Source organism: Mirounga leonina, unplaced genomic scaffold (assembly GCF_011800145.1).
Source record: "Mirounga leonina isolate KUSES-001 unplaced genomic scaffold, KU_Mleo_1.0 Mir_224, whole genome shotgun sequence".
Taxonomy (NCBI): Eukaryota; Metazoa; Chordata; class Mammalia; order Carnivora; family Phocidae; genus Mirounga; species Mirounga leonina.
In genome coordinates, this window is record NW_023270615.1 from 7,007,719 (window position 1) to 7,031,491 (window position 23,773).

At 41.0% G+C, this 23,773-nt stretch overlaps 1 protein-coding gene across 6 annotated transcripts in view; it reads right to left on the reverse strand.

Annotated features, from left to right (window-relative positions):
• Window positions 1–5,697: 5,697 nt before the first annotated feature.
• Window positions 5,698–23,773, reverse strand: part of GDA (guanine deaminase) — a 72,940-nt gene continuing 54,864 nt past the window's right edge. For 3 of the 6 annotated variants that reach the window (XM_035029049.1, XM_035029053.1, XM_035029051.1), the window contains 5 exons: window positions 21,780–21,877; window positions 19,387–19,454; window positions 14,365–14,511; window positions 11,074–11,204; window positions 10,506–10,697 (listed from right to left, as the gene is read on the reverse strand). In XM_035029049.1, coding sequence (XP_034884940.1) covers window positions 10,554–10,697; window positions 11,074–11,204; window positions 14,365–14,511; window positions 19,387–19,454; window positions 21,780–21,877 — 588 coding nt within the window. In that variant the 3' untranslated portion in view covers window positions 10,506–10,553. Of the gene's footprint in view, window positions 9,614–10,505; window positions 10,698–11,073; window positions 13,095–14,364; window positions 14,512–19,386; window positions 19,455–21,779; window positions 21,878–23,773 lie in introns of those variants that run through there. The other 3 variants (XM_035029050.1, XM_035029055.1, XM_035029054.1) reach the window with 3 other exon arrangements.

A 23,773-nucleotide genomic window follows, 5' to 3' on the forward strand; every position in this document is an offset into this window, starting at 1 on the left:
CAGTGGTTACTCCTTCCCCAGTTGGTTTTCTGCCAAGTCACGTTACATTCTTGAGGTAGTTCAAGCAGTATTTCAAGTTTTAGCAGAAGCTCTTGAATCTCACTTCCAAGCTGTGAATGTTTACCCTGTAAACATGCTTTGCCCAGACTGCTGGCTTTTTCTTTGATCTCTAGACTCTTTATTCTGTTGGCTTTCTTCACGTAATTCTTCAATATGTCCTTGTTTTTCTCTATCAAGCCTTTTAAGTAAACAGCATCAAATGAGTTTCTTCACATTAACTTCTGCTTCATAGACCAGGTGACCTCCATTTCTTGATTTATTCTGTCTACTGTCAAGTTGCCATCACGTAATGTTTTCTGGAAAGAACAGGCAAACTTACCATCTTTAGTGCAGTTTTGGGTGCTCATCATTTACCCCCTTGCTTCCTCCTCAAACATCTGCTTCTGTCCCTTCAGTTCCTGCACTGCCCCTTCTCGGAGCTTCCCTACTTGGGAAAGCAGTTTCGGGCTTTCCTGAAAATGAGTGTTTTCAGCCAGAGCATCCACAATTTCCCTCAGAAGTTGTTCTACGTTCTTCTGAGATGCTTGTAAGACCTTGTGAGCATCAGTCACTAGGGAGTGGCAGGATTGTGATGCATTTTCAAGTGTTTTTTCTGCCCTTGAAGTCAAGCAGTCAGCACTGCATGCAATGAAAGCTTAGGGGGTTTGCTTTTGTCTTCTTTTGGGACAAGGTCTACCCTAACCTCGAGTGAAGATGCTAACCTGCTGGGATATTTACTAACTGCTGCCAAACTCAGTGTGCGTGATTCAGAGGACTGGCCCCCTCCTTGGATGACTCGGGGGCTCCAGCAGCCTCTCGTGGACTTTTCAGTATCCTTCAAACAGAGCAGAGAATCTCTTACTAGCTCTTTTCTCTCCTTAAAGTGGGTTGGTTCTTTTCCGGCACAACAATTAGGGCAGCTTATGCCAGAGTCTCCGAGAGAGACCCGAGGACACTTAGACCTGGCCCAAGCATTCCTATGCCAGCACCAGGGCACTGAGCAGCGCCCCAGGACTGACTGGGAGATGTCACTTGGCCTTCGTCAGGCCCCACATGACTCCAAAGGGGCTGCTGCTCTGTCTCTGGTTGCCAGTATCCTGTGCGCCACAACTGACCCAAATAGGTGCCTGGTAGACAGGAGAGGCCATCAGGGGGCTGGAGGTCAGGTTCTATTAAATGGTGCTCTCTGATGTGGGTCTGCTTCCTGCACAAACAGAAAGTGATATTCTTTGTCCACGGCCATTTGCACACGTGGAAAACACTGATTGCAGCCAGAGGAAACCAGCCGTGAGCTCTGAGCACTCCAGACCTGACCTAACACTGCAGGACGCTGGAGAGGTCAAAGTGGTGCCATGTCATTAACCATTCTTGGCCCACGAGAAGGCCAGGGCATAATAACAGGGCTTGCGGCAGTAGACTCCTGGTGCCACACCCCCGGGTGAGGCTTAGTCTCCTGGGTTCAAGTTTCCTTTGGCAGCAGGGACACCTGGTTTTTGTTCGGTCAGTCCAGGTGGGTAGGGGCAGAGCCCTGAAAGGCCTCAACAAAGGTGGTAACTAACAGCCCTGGATTTCAGTATCAGAATGGCTGTGCGTCAACAGTGGGTGAATTTTCAGTGGGGCCAGTGTGCCCCTTTCCATCCATGTATTTCTGGATCAGGGAGGTTCTCCTCCACTGGAGACTTGAGCCAGGCTACTTCTATCAAGTGACTGTACCATCTTTAGCTCATGGCTCCCAAGGCTGTCCCCCAGTTTTTCTCCACTCCATGAAGTCCCCCTGTAGAGGGAACAGGTTCTTGTTTTGGTTACACTTGCCGCCATTTACTTCTTTAAGCAGCATCGGATTCTCCTGGTATCCCACCTGGGACTCTGCCATGAGTGACTTGCCCCTAGTACCTTTACTGGAGGGAAGCTAGAGGACCGTGAGTGGACCAGGATCCCACCTGGTCCTTGTCTTCATGAGGATGGACCTCTTCACTACACCGGATTCCTGCCCTCACCAAGGTACTTGTTCATAATAAAGTTGGGAGGCCCTAGTCCAGACCCACTGATCAGAGTCTCTAGGAAGAAGGGCCTGGAAACCTTCACTTTGAATCAACACCGCTGGTGATTCTTATGGTCAATGGATTAGTCCACCTCAACATTATCATGCTTTTTTTAGAGGTCAAGTTCTTTATGATGACTGTGGTTGCTAATGCTGAATGCTCCTTTTGGAACACCCTTTTGAGAATCTTCACATGGAAAAGAAGTTCCTGTTCTTCATAGCTTAGATATTGCTTCCTCTGTGACACCTTCACCACTAGACTTTGCCCTCTGTTTTCCCTGCCCACCATATACCCAACATACCCTAGCTTACCCCCTGAGCACTCCATACATCTGTCATGGCCTTAATATATTGACTTCTCTACATATTTCTCTCACCTACCATCCCAGGTTGAGTTCCTCAAAGAGATGAATGTTGTTTTTAACCCTCAGAACTGGGCCATGTGCCTGGTATCTGGTGTGCCTTTACTAAAATATCACTTGAATGAACATGGTCTAAAATGTAACAACTTCATAATCAGCAAATTAAACATTACTTAATAGGCTATTATTTATGCTTCCTGCAGATACGGATTTCTATCTTTTTTAAAAGAAGCAATTCATTAATCTTCAGTATTCAATTTTACCAACCCATGAAAGGCATAAGAGAACAGCTATGTACATTTCAGGGCAATTTGACTGATTAACTGCAATTTCTGTTAGAAGCCATCATGTCACGTGAAATGGTCTACAGTACCACAAACAATCTTTAATGAAGACTTTTTGCGCATTTATGTTGACTTCTTTCTCATTTTATCTGGGCAGTAATTTTACAAGGAACATGAGGATTTTGTACAAGTTATACATAATGGGTTTTCTCCCCCTATAGGTGATAATAAAGAACCCACTTGCAAGAGAGGGCACAGCTGTCCTGGACGTCAAAAAAAAATCTGTCCCTGAGCTGAACACAACAACAAACACAAACACCCGAAACCCCACAGCTTCTCTTTCACACCCATACGCCTGAGTCATCGCCGTGTGGTTTTACTTGGATGCAGACATCCAAGACATGTTCATGATGCTGAAGGGTTGGTGGTACTTACATAAATTAATCCAGAATACGTAATTGGCCAAGCCTGATTCATCTTTCACAGCTCTGCCAGGAGAAAAATGTGCATGAATTTTGAAAGAAGTGTGTGCACTGCTTTTTCTGAGCCTCTGAAATTCTCCTTTGAAATAGCAAAATTCTCTTATTTCCTTTTTTTTTTAAGATTTTATCTATTTATTTGAGAGAGAATGAGAGAGAGAGAGAACATGGTGGGGAGGGTCAGAGGAAGAAGCCGATTCCCTGCTGAGCAGGGAGCCTGATGTTGGACTCGATCCCGGGACTCCAGGATCATGACCTGAGCCGAAGGCAGTTGCCCAACCAACTGAGCCAACCAGGCGCCCCATCATTTCCTTATCTATCGATTTGGTTTACATGCTTCAGTGGATTTCAAGTGGATTTGGTTAAATGCTTCAGTGTGCTTTCCAAGCACAAAGCCATCCTTGGATTTGTTCTCAAGCTCAGGTGGCAATGGAATCAACTTTTGCAGGAAAAACGAAAAACAAAACCCCCCACCAAAGCTGCTTAAAGTCTCTCAAATGCTCTAGGAAGCAAATTTAGCAATTAAAAAACAAGAGTAAAACTCGTCCTCGGATTATTCACTTATGTGCTGTGGCTTTGTTGGACGTAAGTAAAACAAAATCTGATTTGGAGACAGTCCAAGATTAGGACAGAAATTAATTTCACAGTGAAGCTACAAGTTTCAGTTTCAAGCGAATATTTGTCATCAGAATGAATGATAATCTTTCCAGGGACTTTATTTCTAGTATGTTGGATTTTTTTTTTTTTAAGATTTTATTTATTTATTTGAGACAGAGAGAATGAGAGACAGAGAGCATGAGAGGGAGGAGGGTCAGAGGGAGAAGCAGACTCCCTGCCAAGCAGGGAGCCCGATGCGGGACTCGATCCCAGGACTCCAGGATCATGACCTGAGCCGAAAGCAGTTGCTTAACCAACTGAGCCACCCAGGCACCCAGGATTTTTCTACTATGACTTTGAGCTCTCTTTCTACAGATGGGGAACGAATGTTTGCTTACTTCCCGGTCAGGGTGGGCAGAGTCCAGGCAATCAAGGAGGGCTCAAGGGGCCTGCAAAACTCCATGTTTACTGTTCATATTTTCTTTATCACTTCTTATGTTTAGGTAAAAATGGTTTTTTTTCCTGAGTTACCATGGAAAGATTTCCCACTGAAGTTTTTCCCATATTTTTTTAGCGACCTCTCTTCCCATCCCGAAATATAGATTCAAACAATATAGAAGCATGGAAAACCCAAGAAGTATGACAAATCTAATGTAATTTTACAATGATGGTGGAGGCAGGCTTGATGGTAAAAGGGGATGGTCCAAATTCGTGAAAAAAGTTTAATTACACTCTAAAAGAATGTTCTATCACTTTAAAGAACAGAGAATACTTCCCTTAACCCATTTAATTTTTTTTCTCTTATCCCATTTTAAAACAGGCTTAATAAAAAAACCCGGGGCGCCTGGGTGGCTCAGTCGTTAAGCGTCTGCCTTCAGCTCAGGTCCTGAGGTCGAGCCCTGCATAGGGCTCCCTGCTCGGCGGGAAGCCCACTTCTCTCTCTCTCCCACTCCCTCTGCTTGTGTTCCTGCTCTCACTGTGTCTCTCTCTGTCAAATAAATAAATAGAATCTTTAAAAAATTTAAAAAAAAAAACCCAAACCCAAAACCTGCTCCTATTGGTGACAATACTTATGGGTTCTGTTCCTTTAACTGAGTGGCCTCTGCATGCAGTCTAAAACAGCCTACTACAGGTCCTATTTTGCTACCAGCAAGTATATTTGTATCTAAACCTTATTTTATTTAAATGACTAATTTAGTACAATGCAATAATTTGGACATGCCTGTTAATTAACTATTACAGAACTCTGTGCCCACAGTTACAAATTAGGCACACATTTTTTCTAGATTACACATCTGAGAATTCTCTTCTGGGTATTTTGACTAAGCTGTTCTTCAGGAGGGAAAAAAGATGCATAGTGGGTTGCTCAGAACATTGAGGGTGAATTTATAGACCAAATCTTCTACTACTTTTTTTTTTAAGATTTTATTTATTTGAGAGACAGCGTGCGCACGCACACTTATGAAAGAACGTGAGCGGGGGAGGGGCAGAAGGAGAAGCAGACTCCCCGCCCAGCAGGGAGCCCAATGTGAGGACTCGATCCCAGGACCCTGAGATCATGACCTGAGCCAAAGGCAGACGCTTAGCTGACTGAGCTACGCAGGTGTCCTGTGTGAACTAATTCTTGATGTTAAAGTGCATCTCTTACTCTGGGTTGTGACTTTAGAAAATATGAAATTCATGCTGAAATCAAAAGCAATAACAATCTGATTCTAAAGGGCTGGCGTGAGAGCTTAATTTTTTAAAGCTATGTATATTGTCTATCATAAAATGGAAGGTACGTGTTGGCCCACGGCTAAATACTCTATTTTTTTAAAATTCATGTTAAAAGGAGAAAGGCATTATAAGATTAATCTCCCTTCTGTCAGAATGATAGAACTCACAACAACAAAAAGAATGTAAACACAAAATCTCATTTATTTTTGTCTGAAGCACAAAGGAGCTCACTCAGCACATGAACAGGAAGCAAATCATACAAATATTGAATAAAAATGTCCCCAGGAATACACACATATATAGCCTTAAGAGCAGCAATCAGGAGTTTAACATACAATGTAAGGTGGTTTTTGACACAGAATGCTTTCTGACAGGCTTTTGAACAGGAAATAAACAGGTAAGTCAATGCCCCGTGACATCTGTTCCTCAAGCACCCCCTGGATGCTGAAAGCCATCTTGGAATTTACACTGAGTTCCATCACTGGCCTGTTCAAGTTTTGCATTTCCGTAAATTTGGACCAGATTTACAGACTAACCCCTCAGCTCTCGACCTCTCACCTTCGGCGCTGTGGGCGGGAAAGGGAGAGGCTGGGCGGGAAAACATGCATGGGGTCCAATGTTAGGGCTTTCCAGTAGTGTCTGTTCATCTGTGCACTTCTTTCTACACTTTTCCTTTAGAGACACTAAAAAGGGTCAGGGTCCAAAATCATACCTAAAGGGGCTAGGTAGATCTGAAGTTGCAGATATCTCTTCTAAGTCTTAAAAAAGAAAGAAAACTTAAAAATTTATAACAATCCACGTAATTTGAAAATTATCTCAAGACATTGCCGTGACACATTTCTTAATCTACTTTTTAAAAACTCAGAATGCTCCTTTTAGACATGTGAATGCGTCCAGTGGTGGTATCAGCTTTAAAAAATGGACAATGGAAAGATGTCCACTAGGCTACAGAAGCATCCAGTTCTGGATATCTTCCGTGTACGCACAAGGTAGAATGGATACAACGTGCCTTCCAGCTTGCCTTGAAAGCTTTCCATATGTCTAGTTCTGAGGTGGAAAGATTAAAAATAGGAAGAGTCTGGAGGGGAGTGAAGATTCAAAATACGTTGCCTCTGTGACATCTCAGCTGTAGCTGCCAACAGGGATACTCAAGGGCACAGTTCAAAAGCAGCTAAGCGTAATGGGAATGTTTCCAACCCCTTTCCTGTCCTTGCCGTGCAGAATTCTCAGGGAAGTGACAAAGAGGTTCAGTGGGGTTCAATGCTCACAATGGTAACTTAGAAAGACCTCCTCCCGGCATGAAGGGAGCTAGGTCCAAGATATTCTCTTGGATTCTGGAACCTTCAATAGTGAAATCAGAGAAGGAGCCGATGAAGGGCGCAGAGTCTCGGTCTCAGGTTACGATTACCATGACAACCTCTCAGGTCCTAACCCCATGTTCCATTCCCTTTTGGATATTAAATTCACTTAAGCCGATTAGCCTGCTTTTGTGTTCTGTTGTAGAAAATACCTTTTAAACAGAGGACTGTCAGCACTATTAACTCAGTTTTTACCTGTTAAAGTGTATTCCATTAAAAAATAACATGAAACCCGAGGCAAACAGTGCAGGGCGAGGTGAGGGGGCGGATAAGAAGCCTTCACTCTTTCTTTCCTGTCAGAGAGCAAAATATTCGAACATAAAGTGACAAATAGGGTTGGCTTGAAATACCGCCTCTCCACAGTTCAGGAAGTCAAGCCACGTTGGGCCAAGCCAACACTTCAAAGTGCAGAGCATCGGACCACGCGTCCGGTCAATGCCTGCAACATTGCACAAAGCCTACCAACATTCGGGACCGCTGCACCTGGAGTCACGAAAACACGTAAGTTCTAAGAGACACAGGGAGAGCGAACTACACATAAACATTTCAACACATTCTATTTTTACTAGAAAAGATAGTCAGGTCTTAACACACTCCCAGGGCTAAATGTAATGTCTGACAGACTGGTTGTAGATGGCCACTCTTCTTGCTGCTGAGGCCATGCCTGTTTCTACACACTGCATGTGAATCTTGAAAACTGATGCTCAACATCAACACGTACATCCTTCAGGAAGGGACAAATGTAGGATCTTGCAAAGGCCGGGAATACTGCCACTGCCTGTGGGAGGATCTCACATCTTATCCAAATTCTTAAGCCCACTCCTGTGGGTTAGACGCCAGGTAACCATGTTCCTTTGGCCCTTGGAAGCTGAATTTACTGAGTTGCTTAATACCCCACAACACAAACTGTTTGTGTGTTCTAAATAAGATCAAATTGTGTGTCAACTATATTCAAATAAGAAAAATTCTTTTAAAAAATGGAAATAGGACCAAAGTTGTGTTCTGTCATTAGGTGTTGTGTGCATACAATCAAATCTAAAAGTGTTTCCACCAGGAAAAACAGAAAACAAAATGTGGGCAAATGAGTGCTGATTTAGCATAACTAATTGAGGATAAAGTTATAGTACAAGAGGGGGAATTTTGTTCTTAGTTCTGTAAATACGGAGTTAGCTATATTATATTACAGAAAGCTCTCTACTCTAAGGTAAATTATAAGGAGTCACACTTAAGCCCTAGGTGTGAGTGTTACGACATATTAAGAAAATCTATTCCTTTTCCACGTTGGTTTATAGTATTTGAAATTAAATGAGAAAACTGTAGTATTTAAATAACATTCACATTAATACTTCTTCAGAGTTTATCAAAAAATCAATTTGCTTCTAATTGTAGGTTATGGGAAAGCACACTGTACTAGGAAGCATAAAAATACCCTTTGTGTAATGTTCCTAGATGTCTAGTGCAGATTAAGTCCTATTAATATAAACATTAAATGGGACATGTACATAGTTTTCATTATCCCAAAATTCTAATGTCCTGAAAATTATTAGGAATTAAAAAGACAATAGGATAAACTTGAAAAATGGAGTGCTTTCAGTAAGCAGGGTTTAAAGATTTTTAATAATGGTTTTGGTTTTTGTTCTTGCTGAGTCTGTCTTTCATTTTAAAGTTCTACCAGATTGAGATCTGAGGATGAAATCTTCAGCAACCACAGCATACCTCTTGGGGAGACCACAGCATTGCTGTGAAATCCTTCCTTTTAGTATCGATAGCTCCTGGCTGCCCAGCACGTGCCCCAGTTTATGAAGACTCCAGTCTACACAACAGTGGAGTATGGAACTTGTTTCTTTTCTAATAACACGGAAGCAATAATAAATCACACAGTTATACATTAAGGTGATTCTGAAATACACAAAAATACCACGATTTGTGCCACGTAGTTATGTGAATAATATTCCTAAGAGACTTTAAATCTTTAACATTCAACCTCTGTCAAACACTCTGAAGCACAGAACTATATTAAGAAAGCATGTGGCATTCAATTTCTGACATTTCATCCCCAAAGAAAGCAAAGCACAACAGCACGTCTCTGAAATGCAAATTCCATTAAGTGCAAATTTCCAGAACACAAGGTCAATCTAGAAAGACATTTGGAAATTCAAGAAGTTCTCTTCTGAAATTAATATGCTCAGTACATAATTTTCAAAGATAATCTGAAGTGATTTTCCAGTGTGTGTTCATAGTCTAACTTTTTCTCCCTCATAAAAATATATTCACTGGTTCATCTTCCATTCTCTGATTTTCACATTTATTAGCTCAAAATATCTAGCTGTACAAGAATATCTTTTCTCTCCACATTTCCAAGTATGAAATCGATTTGACTTAAATCTCATAATAAGAACACCACCAGGAATAACATTCCCTTATGTTTGAGCTTAAAGTAAATCCAAACAGCTCAAAAGGGAGAAATTTTGAATCCTCCCAACCAGAGAGTTGGGAATTAGCGTGACTTCCTTCAAACGATTTGTCAAGTGAATACTGTAACTAGACAGAGAAAGAGATAGTCATCCCAAGAACAAGATACTATTTTAGGACTTTCTAACTTGGCCTGGGCACAAGGGAGACGCAGAACCACGCGATCCCAGGAGAACTCGTAGAGGCCGAAGGTCTTACACTGAGCTTGAAAAGGGGACCACCTGCTTTCCACCCACATAAACCTCCTCAATATTTCGGTCATCTCCTGAAAGAAAAATGAAGGAATCATTCATAAAGTGTTTTTATGTCAATAGGTATTTTTTTTTAAAGATTTATTTATTTGAGAGAGAGATTGAGTGTGAGTGGGGGTTGGGGCAGAGGGGGAAGCAGACGCCCCACTAAGTGTGGAGCCCGACCCGGGGCTTGATCCCATGACCAACCGGACAGGAGATCATGACCTGAGCTGGAACCAAGAGTCCCACACCCGACTGACTGAGCCACCCAGGCGCCCCTATGTCAGTATTTAGTTTAATTGCCACGAGGAGGGATTTAAAAACAAATACCACTCCTAAGAAGGAAAATACAAGAAGCTGCCTTTTTTTCTCTCAGACTGTTCATAATCTGGACAAGCGGACATGACCAAGAGAAGGTGCTATATCAAATTGGAGGATTAGGGTCTGAATTCTGCACCGAAGGCGGAAATCACGGAAAGTTGAGTTGACTTTCCGTGGGCAGCACTTTCAGCTGGAGAGGTTTGCATTTCCGGCCCCGAGAGTAAAGGAAATACTTATCTTTACACCCCAGAATCATACTCAGCATGGTGAGATGGAGGGCCGGCAGGAAAGGAGCTCTAGAAATGGCACCAGCATCTCTCTCCAGTTCACCCCGGACTCAGAGCTCCCCGGATCAAGCGGGAGGCAAAGTAGAATCTTCCGTACTATTTATTTCTCTCTCTCAGTGGATGGAATTAAATGTGAGTACACGTTAAACACACACACACACCAAACACAGGTGGTGAGACTCCACCACAAACTTATCACAAATGCAACGTGGTAGGGTGGACTGGGGTGGGTGTACAGAGTGAATGGGGGAGGAAGGGACACAGATGGCCTCTTCCCCTGCATCTGCCATTCCTCAGCTTTGGATTTATCTTCCAGATAAAGCCTTTAAATGGGCTTGATGCTGAGGAATGTTAAAATAATACATCAAATGAAATGGTCACACATAGAGTTTAACCTATGGGGCCACACATACAGGGAGCCGTACCCGAGCAAGAGACAAGGAAATATTTTATTTAGCACAGAGACATATATCCACCTACCTAGGTAGAGGAACTTCTGGATGACAGCCTAAAATGCAAAATAAAGTAATAATAAGAAAAAATATTCTGTGCATTTAGGAGAGTAAATTCACAGCCAGTAGGGGTTGGCAAAGCACAGACATATAAATTTATTTCTCAGAGGCAAAATCTACTTCCATTAATGAAAAAGAAATGGGCTTCTTGTAGTCAAATACATTCAAATATACAAATATATTCAAAATACAAGTTTTTGTCAGTACCATTATTCTTAACATTATGTTGACAAATTATAATAATTTGAAAAGGATCTACTTTCCCTTTTAAGAAAACCCTGTCTTCCCTTAAAATGTTTCCATTTCTATTTTTTTTCCTATGGTGACTACTTCATGAAAAAGATGCCTTTTGATGAAATTTGTTTTACTTACTTCAGACGTATCACCAACCAAATCCCCAGAAAACAAGTCAATGGGAGAGTCAGATGCTTTGGGGTTGATCAGGAGGGCATCGAATTCCTTGCCCACTTCAAAGTTTCCAATCTCTTTATCCAGCCCCAGGGCTACAGGGTGGAATAAATTAGTAAACAGTCAGTACTTAGAGCCATCAGATGGTGAAAATGTCCCCGTTTGCAAGGACAGATTCTGCCAACATATTACTAGGAAAAAAAATGTATCTTAACATGAAGCAGAGAAGCTCTCTCATTCTAAGAGATCCTAAAACACTGACACACAGAAAGCAGAATAAGCACATGGAAAGCAAAATCTGAGAATAAAAACAGGTCCCCTCATCACCATGATCTCTAATTCAGATGGTGTCTATTTCAGCTCTATTTGCGCTCTTCACAGTCCAGCTGGCCTATGATTTCCATTCATCCCTCTAAGAAACATGACAATTGACATAATGTCTTCTTTTTCCCTCCTGTTCTCCCCCAACACTCCAACTCTTTTCGTTGCCCTTTTTGTTCTATGAAACAGCTGACAGGATCTGTTTTCATGGCAGTGAAATGAACCTCAAATAAATAATAAATAAGTATCCTTTTGCATCTGCACCCATGCAGACCTAACCATCCGAAGTTTCTTAGTTTAAATCCTCTGAATGGAGAAAATTCACTTCTGAAAGTAAATAGGTCCTCATAATTCAAGAGTGCCAATGCTTTAGAAAGCAGACCAATTGCTCGGTAACCTCAGAGACTTTCTGGTTGTCAGAGAAGAATGTTTTCTAAAATGGGCATAGGTCGATACTATCTACTGACTTGATCCATCTCATAGCGAGAACTCATGTTCCATGAATATTGGATGTCAAGAAAGAACATCTGTCATTTTTATGATTTAGTTTTAGAAGATGGCGGTAGTTGGCTTTCCTAGTCAATAAAGGTTTTAAATCTAAAGCTCCTTAAAGCCTATAATCTGAGTGCACACTGAGCTACCAAAAGGAAGCATGCATAAAAGGAAGGCCAACTGGAGTGCAGCATTATTTATTTGAATTTTTACACGTGTTGGTTGAATTCTGTCACCATCAAGATATAGTTCGATATGAAAGTACTGGATCAGGTATCTCTGTTAGATGCTATCTGGTATGTTCTATTTCTCTGTATGGATATCCAGCAGCCTTTTGGCAGTTCCCTAAGCACTTTTAAGAACAACAACTGACTTGTTCTTAAAAGATTGTTTAAAGGGAAACTCTTTTATTCTCGGAAAAGAACAAGATTTTTTAGCTGAAGAATTCTTATAGGAAGACAGGGGTGCAAAAGTAATTAGAAAATGTTAAAGGCAGTTAGGTGACTCCTACTAAGTGTGTGGGAAGGACTGAATGTAAAAGAAAATCACTGGACATTTCTCTCCTCCTTTGCCAATTACAATCTTTTTGCCTTTGATAAAGAAGCATAACAAAATATAAGTTTTTAATGACTGTATTCAACATAAAATTGTTGTGTGTTTAATAGGTCAGATAACCAGGTTCATTTGCCAGAGTTTTGATGGTACATATAAACTAACTGAGCTAATTGTTTGAACCTGGAAGGTCAGGCAGGCGCTAACCAAAAAAAGACACAATTGCTTTTACGAATTTATAAATTGGTCTAAATTCAGATTATTGCAGAAAGGCCCAGTAGAGCTGGTAAGCAATTCAGATGCATTTCAGGAAATGCAGTTTTGCTGCCTTTGGAGCAGATGTCCCTGTGAAGGGGATTTATGCACATCTTGATCTTGAGAGTGAATGGAAAGGCTCTGACAAGCTGGGGAGATGCCACAATTTAAACAGCCATCCATTCATCTCATTTCACTCATAGTCTCACAGAGACGTGAGCTAAGGAGAAGAAATTCCATCACAGTAAGCTCAGTGGCCCAGAAAATAGATTTAAAAGCTACACAGCAAGATAGACACGATTTGGTAAGCACCCCATGCCAGCTTGATCTCATACAGGATCCTGACGAAGCACCTCACAGAGAGCCTAGAATAAAAAAGGCACTTAAGTACAATCCATTTGCACCATGAAAATCAGATGTCAGCCAACAATACAAACAGAGAGGGGTGGGGATGGTGAACTTAAAAACTGGATGATTTAAAACTTGGAACTTTAAAAAATGAAACTGTAAGACTTAGGAAAATGCAAAGAGCATGGCCTCTGCTTGTTTTCCTTGAAATGTTCTCTATGGCATTCATCATAGCCCAGAACATTCAAAGAGCCAGAAGGTTTCTCTTCCCAGGATACTCTCAGCTGCTATCGTCCTCCATTTCTAAGACCCCAGGTATCTATCATAAATCTCTCTATATATATCTATACTGTCTCTATTTTGATATTTTTATTTCTCACTAGCTACCTGAGGTTTCATGCTGTGTTTACCATCATCCATCCAGATTACACCAAAATACGGAAGTGACTGAAAGCAAGACAATTACCAATTTCTACTTTTTCCCTAAAACTATGGTTACAGGTGAGAACTGGAAAAAGCTGATGAACAGTATTTACGTATCAACCAACTACACTTTTACATCTTTTTCCTTTTAAAGAGCTTTGGGTAATTAGTATCCTTAAATATAGCAACAAAATGCATAGTTTAAACTGGGATTTCCAGAGGAAGATATCACAGTGGAAGGGTAGGGACCTGCACTCTGGCATCAGATTTTCTGGATTCAAATCTGGCACTCCGGAGCTTGACAACGTGTATGCCTCTCTCAGGTGCCTCGCGGGTAAGGGGGAATTACTAGTGGTGGCTGTGAGGATGAAGTCACGATACAGAAAGCATGACCCATGGTGCCTCTTACCTGGTAAGAGTTAAGTCTTGGCTATTATTTTTACTATTATTATGAATATCATTACTATCATCCCTCAGGCCAATAGAGAACATGTTACTCGACTCCGTGGGGAAAAAAACTTGATTATTTTAAGGAACTCACATATACGTGACCATTGCAAATATCCATCAAAGTGATTAATATAATTGTGTGTTGAACATGTCCTCTGCCAAAAAGCTACTTCTTTATGATAATTTTTCAGGGAGAGATTTTAGAATGAACATGTCCTCTGCTGAACAAAGGACACCTCTACCACATGTCTGAACATTACCCACTAAATTTGGGGTATGGTATTTGAGATGCAACATTGGGGTGTGAATGTGGGATGCCTGCTGATGTCACTCTCGTGAGCCTTCATACTGCTTCCAAGGACACAGACTGGCGTGGTTGTACACTGTTCAAGAAGGAGATAAAATGGTCATTACCTTGGCTGCCTCCAAGAGTAGCTAGTCTGAAGACCTCTTTGAGGGTGAGGCTTTTCTCATTGATCTTATTAATTAAAAGGATGTTGGAAACCATCACTGCTCTTCTGATTGCATCAAGCATGGAAGCTGAGTAACCACCAGCCACATCTACGGTAGATAAAATAAAGCCACAACAGTAACCTTATTTGATAAATGGAATATTAGGTGTATGCGGTTGGTTTTTGGTTTTTGGTGACCAATGGTCAGTCTGTAATATACTTCCAAGAAAAGATCTTATCTAGACACAGAATAGACAAAGACCAACGGTTGAAAGAATTCAAAACCTGCAATTAGTATCGAATGATTTTCAAATTTATTCACTTCCTAGGGTCGCTGCAACAAATTACCACAAATGTGGTGGCTTAAAATAGTAGAAATCAATTCTTTCACAGTTTGGGAGGGCAGAAGTCTTAAAGTGTTGGCAAGGTCACGATCCCTACAAAGGTTCTAGGGAAGAATCTTTCCTTGCTGCTTTCAGTTTCTGGAGGCTCCCGTGGTTCCTTGGCTTACGGCAATATAGCTCCAGTATCCGCCCCTGCCTTCAAAGGGCCTTCTCTCTGTCTTTACATGTCGTTCATTTTCTGTCTTGTAAGGACATTCATCATTGGATTTAGGGCCTACCCTAATTCGGAATGACTTCATCTTGAGATCGTTACCTTAATGTAAAGGTAAAGATCTGCAAAGACCTTTATTCCAGATGAGGTCACATTTACATTGTTCAGTAGACATCTTTGGGGGTGGGGGGTGAGGAGGGGTGCGCACAATTCAACCCAGTGCAACCAAATGGTTAATAAAGTTAAGAGAAGAAAACTCTTATCTCTGGATAGTCCCTGAACTCTCACAGAAATATGCCTGCATTGTTATGAAGATAATTTGGGGTGCCTGGGTGGCTCAGTTGGTTAAGCGACTGCCTTCGGCTCAGGTCATGATCCCGGAGTCCTGGGATCGAGTCCCACATCGGGCTCCCGGCTCGGCAGAGAGCCTGCTTCTCCCTCTGACTCATGCTGTTTCTCTCTCTCTCTCTCTCTCTCAAATAAATAAATAAATAAAATCTTTAAAAATAATAATAATAATAATAATTTGGATAACATGAGATTTAAAACAAGCTCACAGTTCTATGCCCTTAAAAACTCATCCTAGCTCTATTCTAACCCAGATGAGGACTTTGGGAATTAAAAGCTACTTCTTTATGATAATTTTTCAGGGAGAGATTTTAGAATGAACTGTGTTTATATTTTTTGGTGTTGTTGTTGTCTATTGACTATTTTTTTGAGAACAGTTTAAGGTTCATAGCCCGATAACTTTTTTAAGGTATTACTTTTAACATTGTGCATATGCTCTCTTAAGATACATTTTTGAGTTTTGCTTTCATTTTTTAAACTCTTTTACAACTTTTTAAATCTTTTTTCTATTTTAACTGACCTAGCCTTCCCTGATATGCTGTTGACCCATCCTTCCCGAGGCCTTGGCCCATTGTTTTGTCTCATAACTCATTGAATGCTGTAGATTTTCAAGTAATTTTTTCCAAGAGTTCATGGGGAGAATATTTTCCAAAACTTTGTACATCAGAGAATTTTGTTGCCTTCACACATGAGGGAGAATCTCGTCCAATATAATATTCTTCAGTAACAACTATTTGGCTCCAAAGTCTTTCTTGTTCTTGCTATTTTTCATGCCACCAAAAACACCCTAAACCGAACTGGTTTTTAATTGTTTTACTGATAACTGACTTTTTTCCCAGGCTCAATGTTTTAGGACTTTTTTCCTTTTTCTTTGTAATTCCAATATCTTGCCAATTTAGCCTAAAACAGGGTAAGTTCTTTGAATATGATACACAGTTCTTTCTTAAGCTCAGAAAAGATTTATCCTTCACAACTTCTGTTTGATTTGTTCTGGATTCTGGTTCAGGAAAACCTCCTGTGTTGGTGTTATTCTTTCTATGCTCCATGTGGATCATTCTCAAATACCCCCTTTGATCTTTGATCAATGTTGTTTTCCACATCACTGATATAATTTTCTGCAATAATTCTATTTCTCATAGCTTCCTAAAATGGTTTGTTATTTTTAAACTGAAATATAATTAAGATAACATAAAATGCATGGAACTCAGGTGTCTAGTTTGATGAATGCTAATAATTGTACATAGCCATTTAACTACCCTTCAGAAAGACAAGATATTAAACATCTCCATCGCTCCAGCAAGCTCTCTCTTGGCCCTTTCCAGTCAATTCCCCTCCCTTTCCCCATCCCCAACCCTTGGCAACCACTTTCTGATTTCTATCAATACTGTTAGCTCTACTGGTCCCTAGGTTTCATGCATCTGGAGACATACAGCCTGTGCTCTTTTGTGCCTGGCTTTTTTCACTTAACAAAATATTTTTAGATTTACCTTTGTTTCGCATAGATCAGTGGTTCCTACTTTCTTGAATGCTGAGTGGCACTCCACTCTATGAATATGCCACAGTTTGCTTATTCATTCCCCTGTCTGCGGGTTTTTGAATTGTTTCCAGTTAGGGGCTATTATAAATACAGCCGGTATAAACATTCGTGTACAATTCTTTCTGCAAACATATGTGCTCATTTCTCTAGGGTAAATAGCCCAAAATGGAATTACTGGGTCATATGTAGATGAATCTTTAACTTTATAAGAAATATCCAAAGAGTTTTCCAAAGTGGTTATAAAATTTACCCTCCCTCCAGTCATGTAGGATTGTCTACATGCTTCTCACTCTTTTTTTCCCCCAGTTTTCTTCTTTCATTTAAAAAATTTCTTTTTCCATCACAACTTGTGGTCTTTTTCATAGTACCATGTCTTCTTGTATTCCAAGGATGATGGCAATTTTCTAAGATTTTCTTCTAGATCCTGAAGTAGATCATTTTCAGAGATAAGCTCATCTTCCCTTTTTTTTTTTTTTTTTTTGAGAGAGAGAGAATGCACACATGTGCATGAGTGGGGAGGGGGGCAGAGGGAGAGACAGAATCTTAAGCAGTCTCCATGCACAGCATGGAGCCCAATGTGCAGCTCGATCTCAGGACCCTGAGATCATGACCTGAGCTGAAATCAAGAGTCGGACGCTTAACTGACTGAGCCACCCAGGCAACTCTCATTCTTTTGATATGACTTTCTCTTGTTTTGCGATATTTTTGTTAAGCTTCATGTGGGCTTCTCCTATGTAATAGTTGAGAAAGTCCAGATCTGCCTCCACTTGTTACAGACAGGGTGAACAAACCACTTTTGGACCTGCTCTCTGCCCATAGTATGAGGTTAAATGATCTTCTGAAGCCTACAGGGACGGGCAGGTTGATACATAAAGGTCATGTTTCAAAAAGAGTGGAACATAGTGGGGCTATTGCAACAGAGACTATGTAAAATGCAACAGCATTCTCCCAATTCATAAGTGAATATATCATACTTGATCAAACCTTTGGTCAATACACCAACATTGCTCTTTCCCTTTAAACCAATCTTGATTGACTAGTGCAATGTGCAAGTACGTGCTAACCATTTTGCATGCATTTTTTTTTTCTCATTTAAGCCTCAAAACAAGCTTATAAGATAGACATAATTATAACTGTTGTTATTGTTACAGAAATTAGGGAAATGAAGTCTTAGAAAATTAAGGAAATTTGCTCAAAGTCTTACAGCTAATAAGTGATAAAGCTTTACCTAAATATTTTGTCCATCACTATCCAACCCAAAGTCAAGAACTGGAAGTTATGTGATGAACTTAAATCATGGAGACCAAAATCCTAGAAAATTGGAAAGCAATACCTACCTGATTTTTGGCTGTCTATAAAATTTTTCATTAACGGACTAGTGTGTAAAAAATTCTTGGCCATGTTTTTTCTTATTCATTAGAGCTTTTCTGTGAAGGTAAAATAACTACCTTAACACCTGTGACTATATCCAAGGATTACCACAGTCTCAATGATTGAAGCCTTAAATAAGAACTTTTTTTAAATCATAATTCTTTTGACTCATATAAAACTGGGGAGAACATCTAATCTAGCACACCTCTCTAAAAATAATAATTCACTTTGTTTTATTGTATATCTTACCAATATTGCTGGTATAAAAGTAACTGAGACGTGAGTTATTGCAGAAAATGACGACAGAAAATGACAGCCATCATCGTCAATATGCAAACATCCTAATGTTCTTAAGTATCAGGAAGACAAATGCACCAGGAATGGAAAATAAATCCTTGTGCCCCACACCCATTTAAAAAATTTTTAGTTTATTCACACACTGTAATCAAAGGCTTACAGGGAATATGCCTAGACATTTGGGCCTGTCTCATACTTTCAAAGTGAGCATCACTTCACACACTAAGGGAAAACAATTAAAATGTATTGTTGGGGGGGGGGGGCGGGAAACACCACTAATTCATCAGCTACCTAGAATGTCCTTCAACCCAGCAAAGAACAGACTGCCTGTGGGAACTGGAATCTCATTTTGGTCAACACTGCTCAAAAGCAAAGCAAGTTCTTAATATATCTCAAAGTTCTCACTGCTGGCATAGACTGAATCTCTGCTCCCTATGGCAAGGTCAACTAATTTTCTTTTGAGACAGTATTTGTGATGACACAGTTATCAAAAACTAAAGCCATACAAATCCAAACCATCAACACCTAGCCAGAAGGACAAAACAAAAGGGGAAGAAAAATCAAGGAGTTTAAAAAAAAAAAAAAAAGAAAACCAAAAAACAATAAACCTCTACAGCACCTTAGGAGGACTTACCCTTTATCACCCAATCTCTGAACAGTAAGTGAGGATAATGGCCTTCAGGAGATTAGCATCATCAAAACTTCTCCCGTTGCATACATTTTCTTACTGCTGCCAACCCACCATTTTATTAGCTCGAGATAGTACTCCCAGATAAGAAAACTCATTTTTTAAACTGTTACCTGAAAATTAGTCACATCATAAAGTTATGCACTTACTCGACCACTTTGACTATGTCCAAATAGCAAACTACTGACCTGTACCCAGCCCTATTTTCACGTCATGTTTTAGGACTTCTAGCACATTGAGAAAGCCGCTGCTGAGCCTGTAGAGAGAGGAGACAGTCAGGACAAAGAGACGATGTGTTTCCAACAAAAAAGGACACCAGCAATAATGATGGTGATTTCACTAAAACTGTGTTTCCTGTCATAACAGCTCTCATGTTGACACAAACACATTGGTCAAATCAGATCATCTGAGTCCCAGAGTAAAAAGACGATCATAAAGGAGCTTTACTCATTGGGTTGAGGTTAATCTCAGGAGGGTACAAAGCAGCAAGAAACAGAAGGAAAATGGGATCATTTGTAAGGAAAAATAAATGAAGAAATTCAATCTTGCCATTCATGCAAAAATCTATTGGTCTTCAGTGTTGTTTTGTTTTGTATAACAAACTCACCCTTCTATGTTCAGAAGTAGAAATTATAAAGCATTGTCTTTCCTCTCTGTCTGGGATACTTTGTTACCCTGAATGAGTAGTGCCTTGCAAAATCAAAGAAAGAGGGTGCTACTGGGAAAGGGGGTGCAGGCTGATGAGTCAGGACGGTTCATAGGACCGCAGCAGCTAGAAGAGAAGGTTCCAGGCTGAATTCTGGACATTATGACCCTGAGCTTACTAGACGTGCCGCCTTTCTAGAGAAACAAGGGAAAACTAAAGCGTTCCTTAGAAGTCTGAGAGGAGGCCAAGGTCACCATGGTCTCCTTGAAGATTCATGTAACTACCATCATCAAATCCCCAGTGCACGTGCAATAAACCTTTCAAAGTTGTTGGAGTGAGAATAGCAGTGACCATCTAAACAGAAACGTATCCATGAAGAAATGTAACTTCCAACCTCAATTTGCAAAGCTGGATCATAGTTTAATTTAGATATTGTGTAACTAATCCACAGGATGTTAAATCCTTTCCCCGTCGGGTCGCTAGACCATAGTTATGGTCACTGGCCATACCCAGGTAAGATTCCCTGTCATGTGTGACTACTTTATGTCTGAAAACCAGAAAGCTCTGGAACCTCTCAAAACGCACCAGAAATATAGCTCTGTGGTTCTCATGCGTTTCCTATACTGCCTCTGACATATATCCCTTTTTGCTGGCCAACTCCCTAGACTTCCAGCTGCCCGCACCTCCAACCGCACCTCCAACCCTACCTCGTGGCTCTTTCCCCATCACAGAGCCTGCTCTGCCCTTGTTTCGGGAAGGTCAGGGGTTCAAGGGAATTGATACCTCTTGACCTCACCCAGCAGCCCTCCACAAATAACTGATAGTGTGTGGGAATGACGATCTCCGCTTCCTCACCCCTGGGGCAGAATGACTTTGAGGTCTGTTTTGTACATCGGTTCCCTGAGCTTTCTGGAGGAATTAAACTCCAGGAGCCCACAATGGTAAGCTGCTTGATGGTGTGCTCTTACTGACGTCCTTCCCTTTCCTGTCTTACCAACCAACCTCCAGAGGTCACCTCCAAATAAACTACTTGTACATGAATTGTCTCATGGTCCGCTTCTGCAAGAACTCAAAATAAGAGAGGATACAAAGTAATCCTCAAAAAAACACTAAATCTAGCAGAACCTAAATTCGCTGAATGAATATTATGATCCATCTCAACCTGCCTCTAAGTGGGAGGAGCTCTATTCTGGATCACTTAGCTCCAGAAATGAGATCCTTTCTGTATCGAATCCCAAAGCATGGATTCTTAACCTAGCATCCATGGATCAGTATCATGGGATCTATGAATTCCCTGAAATTAGATGTAATGTTTCTGTATCTATGTGAGCTTTTTTCTGAAAACACAGGCCATAATTTTTATCTGACTCACTTATGGATCTAAGACCTTTCAAAGGGTTAAAAACTAATTATAAATAAAGCTTTGCATTCTGGGGAATTACAACAGGACACGGTCTCTCCTATGTGAACCGGCATCCTGTTGGATCCAGCAGCATGAGATACAGCATGGGGTGTCGGCTTATGGCAGCACTGCTCCTTCTCCTGACCGCAGAGCATGCAAAGTCAGTACCCTCTCCCCGAATGCCTGGCTGGCATGTGCGTTCTTGCGGTCCTTAGCTGCAAACCCCGAAACACTGTAGGTTTTGAACTTTTTCTGTTATATTTCCTATTGTCCCATTTTGTGCAAATGCAGAAATTTTAAGGGATGTTGTGTTCTTCAAATGCCTACTCTGCAAAAAGTATCCTCTTTTGCGTGCTCTTTCTCCCCACCGAGGCACAGGTAAGCCTCTGTGCGTCTGTCTGGTTCCTGTCCCCATTAGACAGAACTCTCGAAGAGGGACACTGTGGAGGCCTGACTGAGAAAACAAAGGTATTTGGGCTGCTAATTCACAACCCAAATGCTCATCACCGACCGACCGGTTATTGCCTACTTACGATAAGTTAGAATTGGGGCAATGCGAGATCGCTGCTCCTCGCTCCTTGAACACCTGCAGCTCTTCCGTGGAAAGGTAGCACCCGTGTGCCATCACTGTCTGCAGAGAAGAGTATCCTGTGTGGAGTTTACCTCTTAAAAAGGTTTCCCTTAGTCTTGACTCACAGCAAGATGTTACAGGTACAGATTGAAGCAGTGACTTATCTGTGAGCATCTTCACAAGAGCACTTACGATTACTTGTATGTATAAAATCCCTGTGTACAAGTTACCCCTCAAAAAAGGCCTGTAGGGGGGCGCTGGGGTGGCTCAGTCATTAAGCGTCTGCCTTCGGCTCAGGTCATGATCCCAGGGTCCTGGGATCGAGCCCCACATCGGGCTCCCTGCACAGCGGGAAGCCTGCTTCTCCCTCTCTCACTCCCCCTGCTTGCGTTCCCTCTCTCGCTGTGTCTCTCTCTGTCAAATAAATAAATAAAATCTTAAAAAAAAAAAAAAAGGCCTGTAGAAACACTGGATTACACAAGTCTCTGCCAATACGTGGATCTTACTTTTTTTTCTTTTTTTCTATAAAATAATGAGGGTCCAGGTGATCTACAGGATAGGATGTCCAACCAGCTCAAAGATACGACGCAGCCTTCATCTCTGCTTTAGAAAAAACCAAGTTACTTCATTTTCTAATTCTACGTGGTGAGCAACTGGTGAGGCTGGGCTTGTTCCTATCTCAATCAGACTTTCTAGAAGTAAGCTTTCCTTTGTCAGCACATGGAAGCTGTGGGGTAATCCTGGAAAGAGGTGTTCTGTATTTCTGCTCCTAGTTGAATACAGGCACCGATACTCTTTGTTGTTGTTGTTGTTTTAAAGATTTTATTTATTTGACAGAGACAGACACAGCGAGAGAGGGAACACAAGCAGGGGGAGTGGGAGAGGGAGAAGCAGGCTTCCCGCCGAGCAGGGAGCCCGATGCGGGGGCTCGATCCCAGGACCCTGGGATCATGACCTGAGCCGAAGGCAGACACTGAACGACTGAGCCACCCAGGCGCCCCCCGATGCTCTTGATACATAAAACCAAATAATCTTTATCTATTTTTTAAGTCTTTTTTTAATTGGAGTATAGTTGACACAACCAAATAAACTGTTTTATCACCTATATTTACATTTTCACAAAAATTAGGAAATATAGTATTTTATATGCATTAATCTGGAAGATAAAGTTGACCCAAGAAGGCAGGCACTGCCCACATACGACACTTCTCTGTTTAGTCCTGGTAATATTTGTGGGTTTTCCTGAAAAGGATTTAAGTCTTCTCATGGTATACATACAATGTATTATTACTCAGTAATAACAAAACATGAGATCATGTGCAACAACATGGATGGACCTCGAGGGCATTATGCTAAGTGAAATAAGTCAGACAGAGAAAGACAAATGCCATATGATTTCACTCATATGTGGAACCTAAAACAAAGAAAAATTAGCAAGCAAACAAACAGAAGCAGAATCAGACCTGTAAACACGGAAAACAAATACGGTTGCCAGAAGGGAAAGTGTGGGGGGATGGGGCAAAATGGGGGAAGGGGAGAGGGAGACACGGGCTTCCAGTGATGGAATGAATAAGTCATGGGACTCAAAGGCCCATCCTAGGAAATAGAGTCAATGGTAATAGGTTGTATGGTGACAGATGGTAGCACACGTGTGAGCACAATGTAACAAAGAAAAGCTGAATCACTATGTTGTACACCTGAAACTCAATGTAACATTGTGTGTCAACTCTACTCAAATGAAAAAAATTAAAATTAAAAAAAGGCTTTACTCTTTCAAAATTCTTTTTCCTTCAGTTCAAAACCTGTTTCCAGATAGCTTTCTCCTTTGGGAGGTACAGTTCAGTGACCAAGAATTATTATTAAAATAAAATTTTCCCAAACTCTGTGCAAATAAAAATAACATGCAAATGGCAGGTTAATTTATTAATCACATGGAAATATATGTAGAGAAGGATG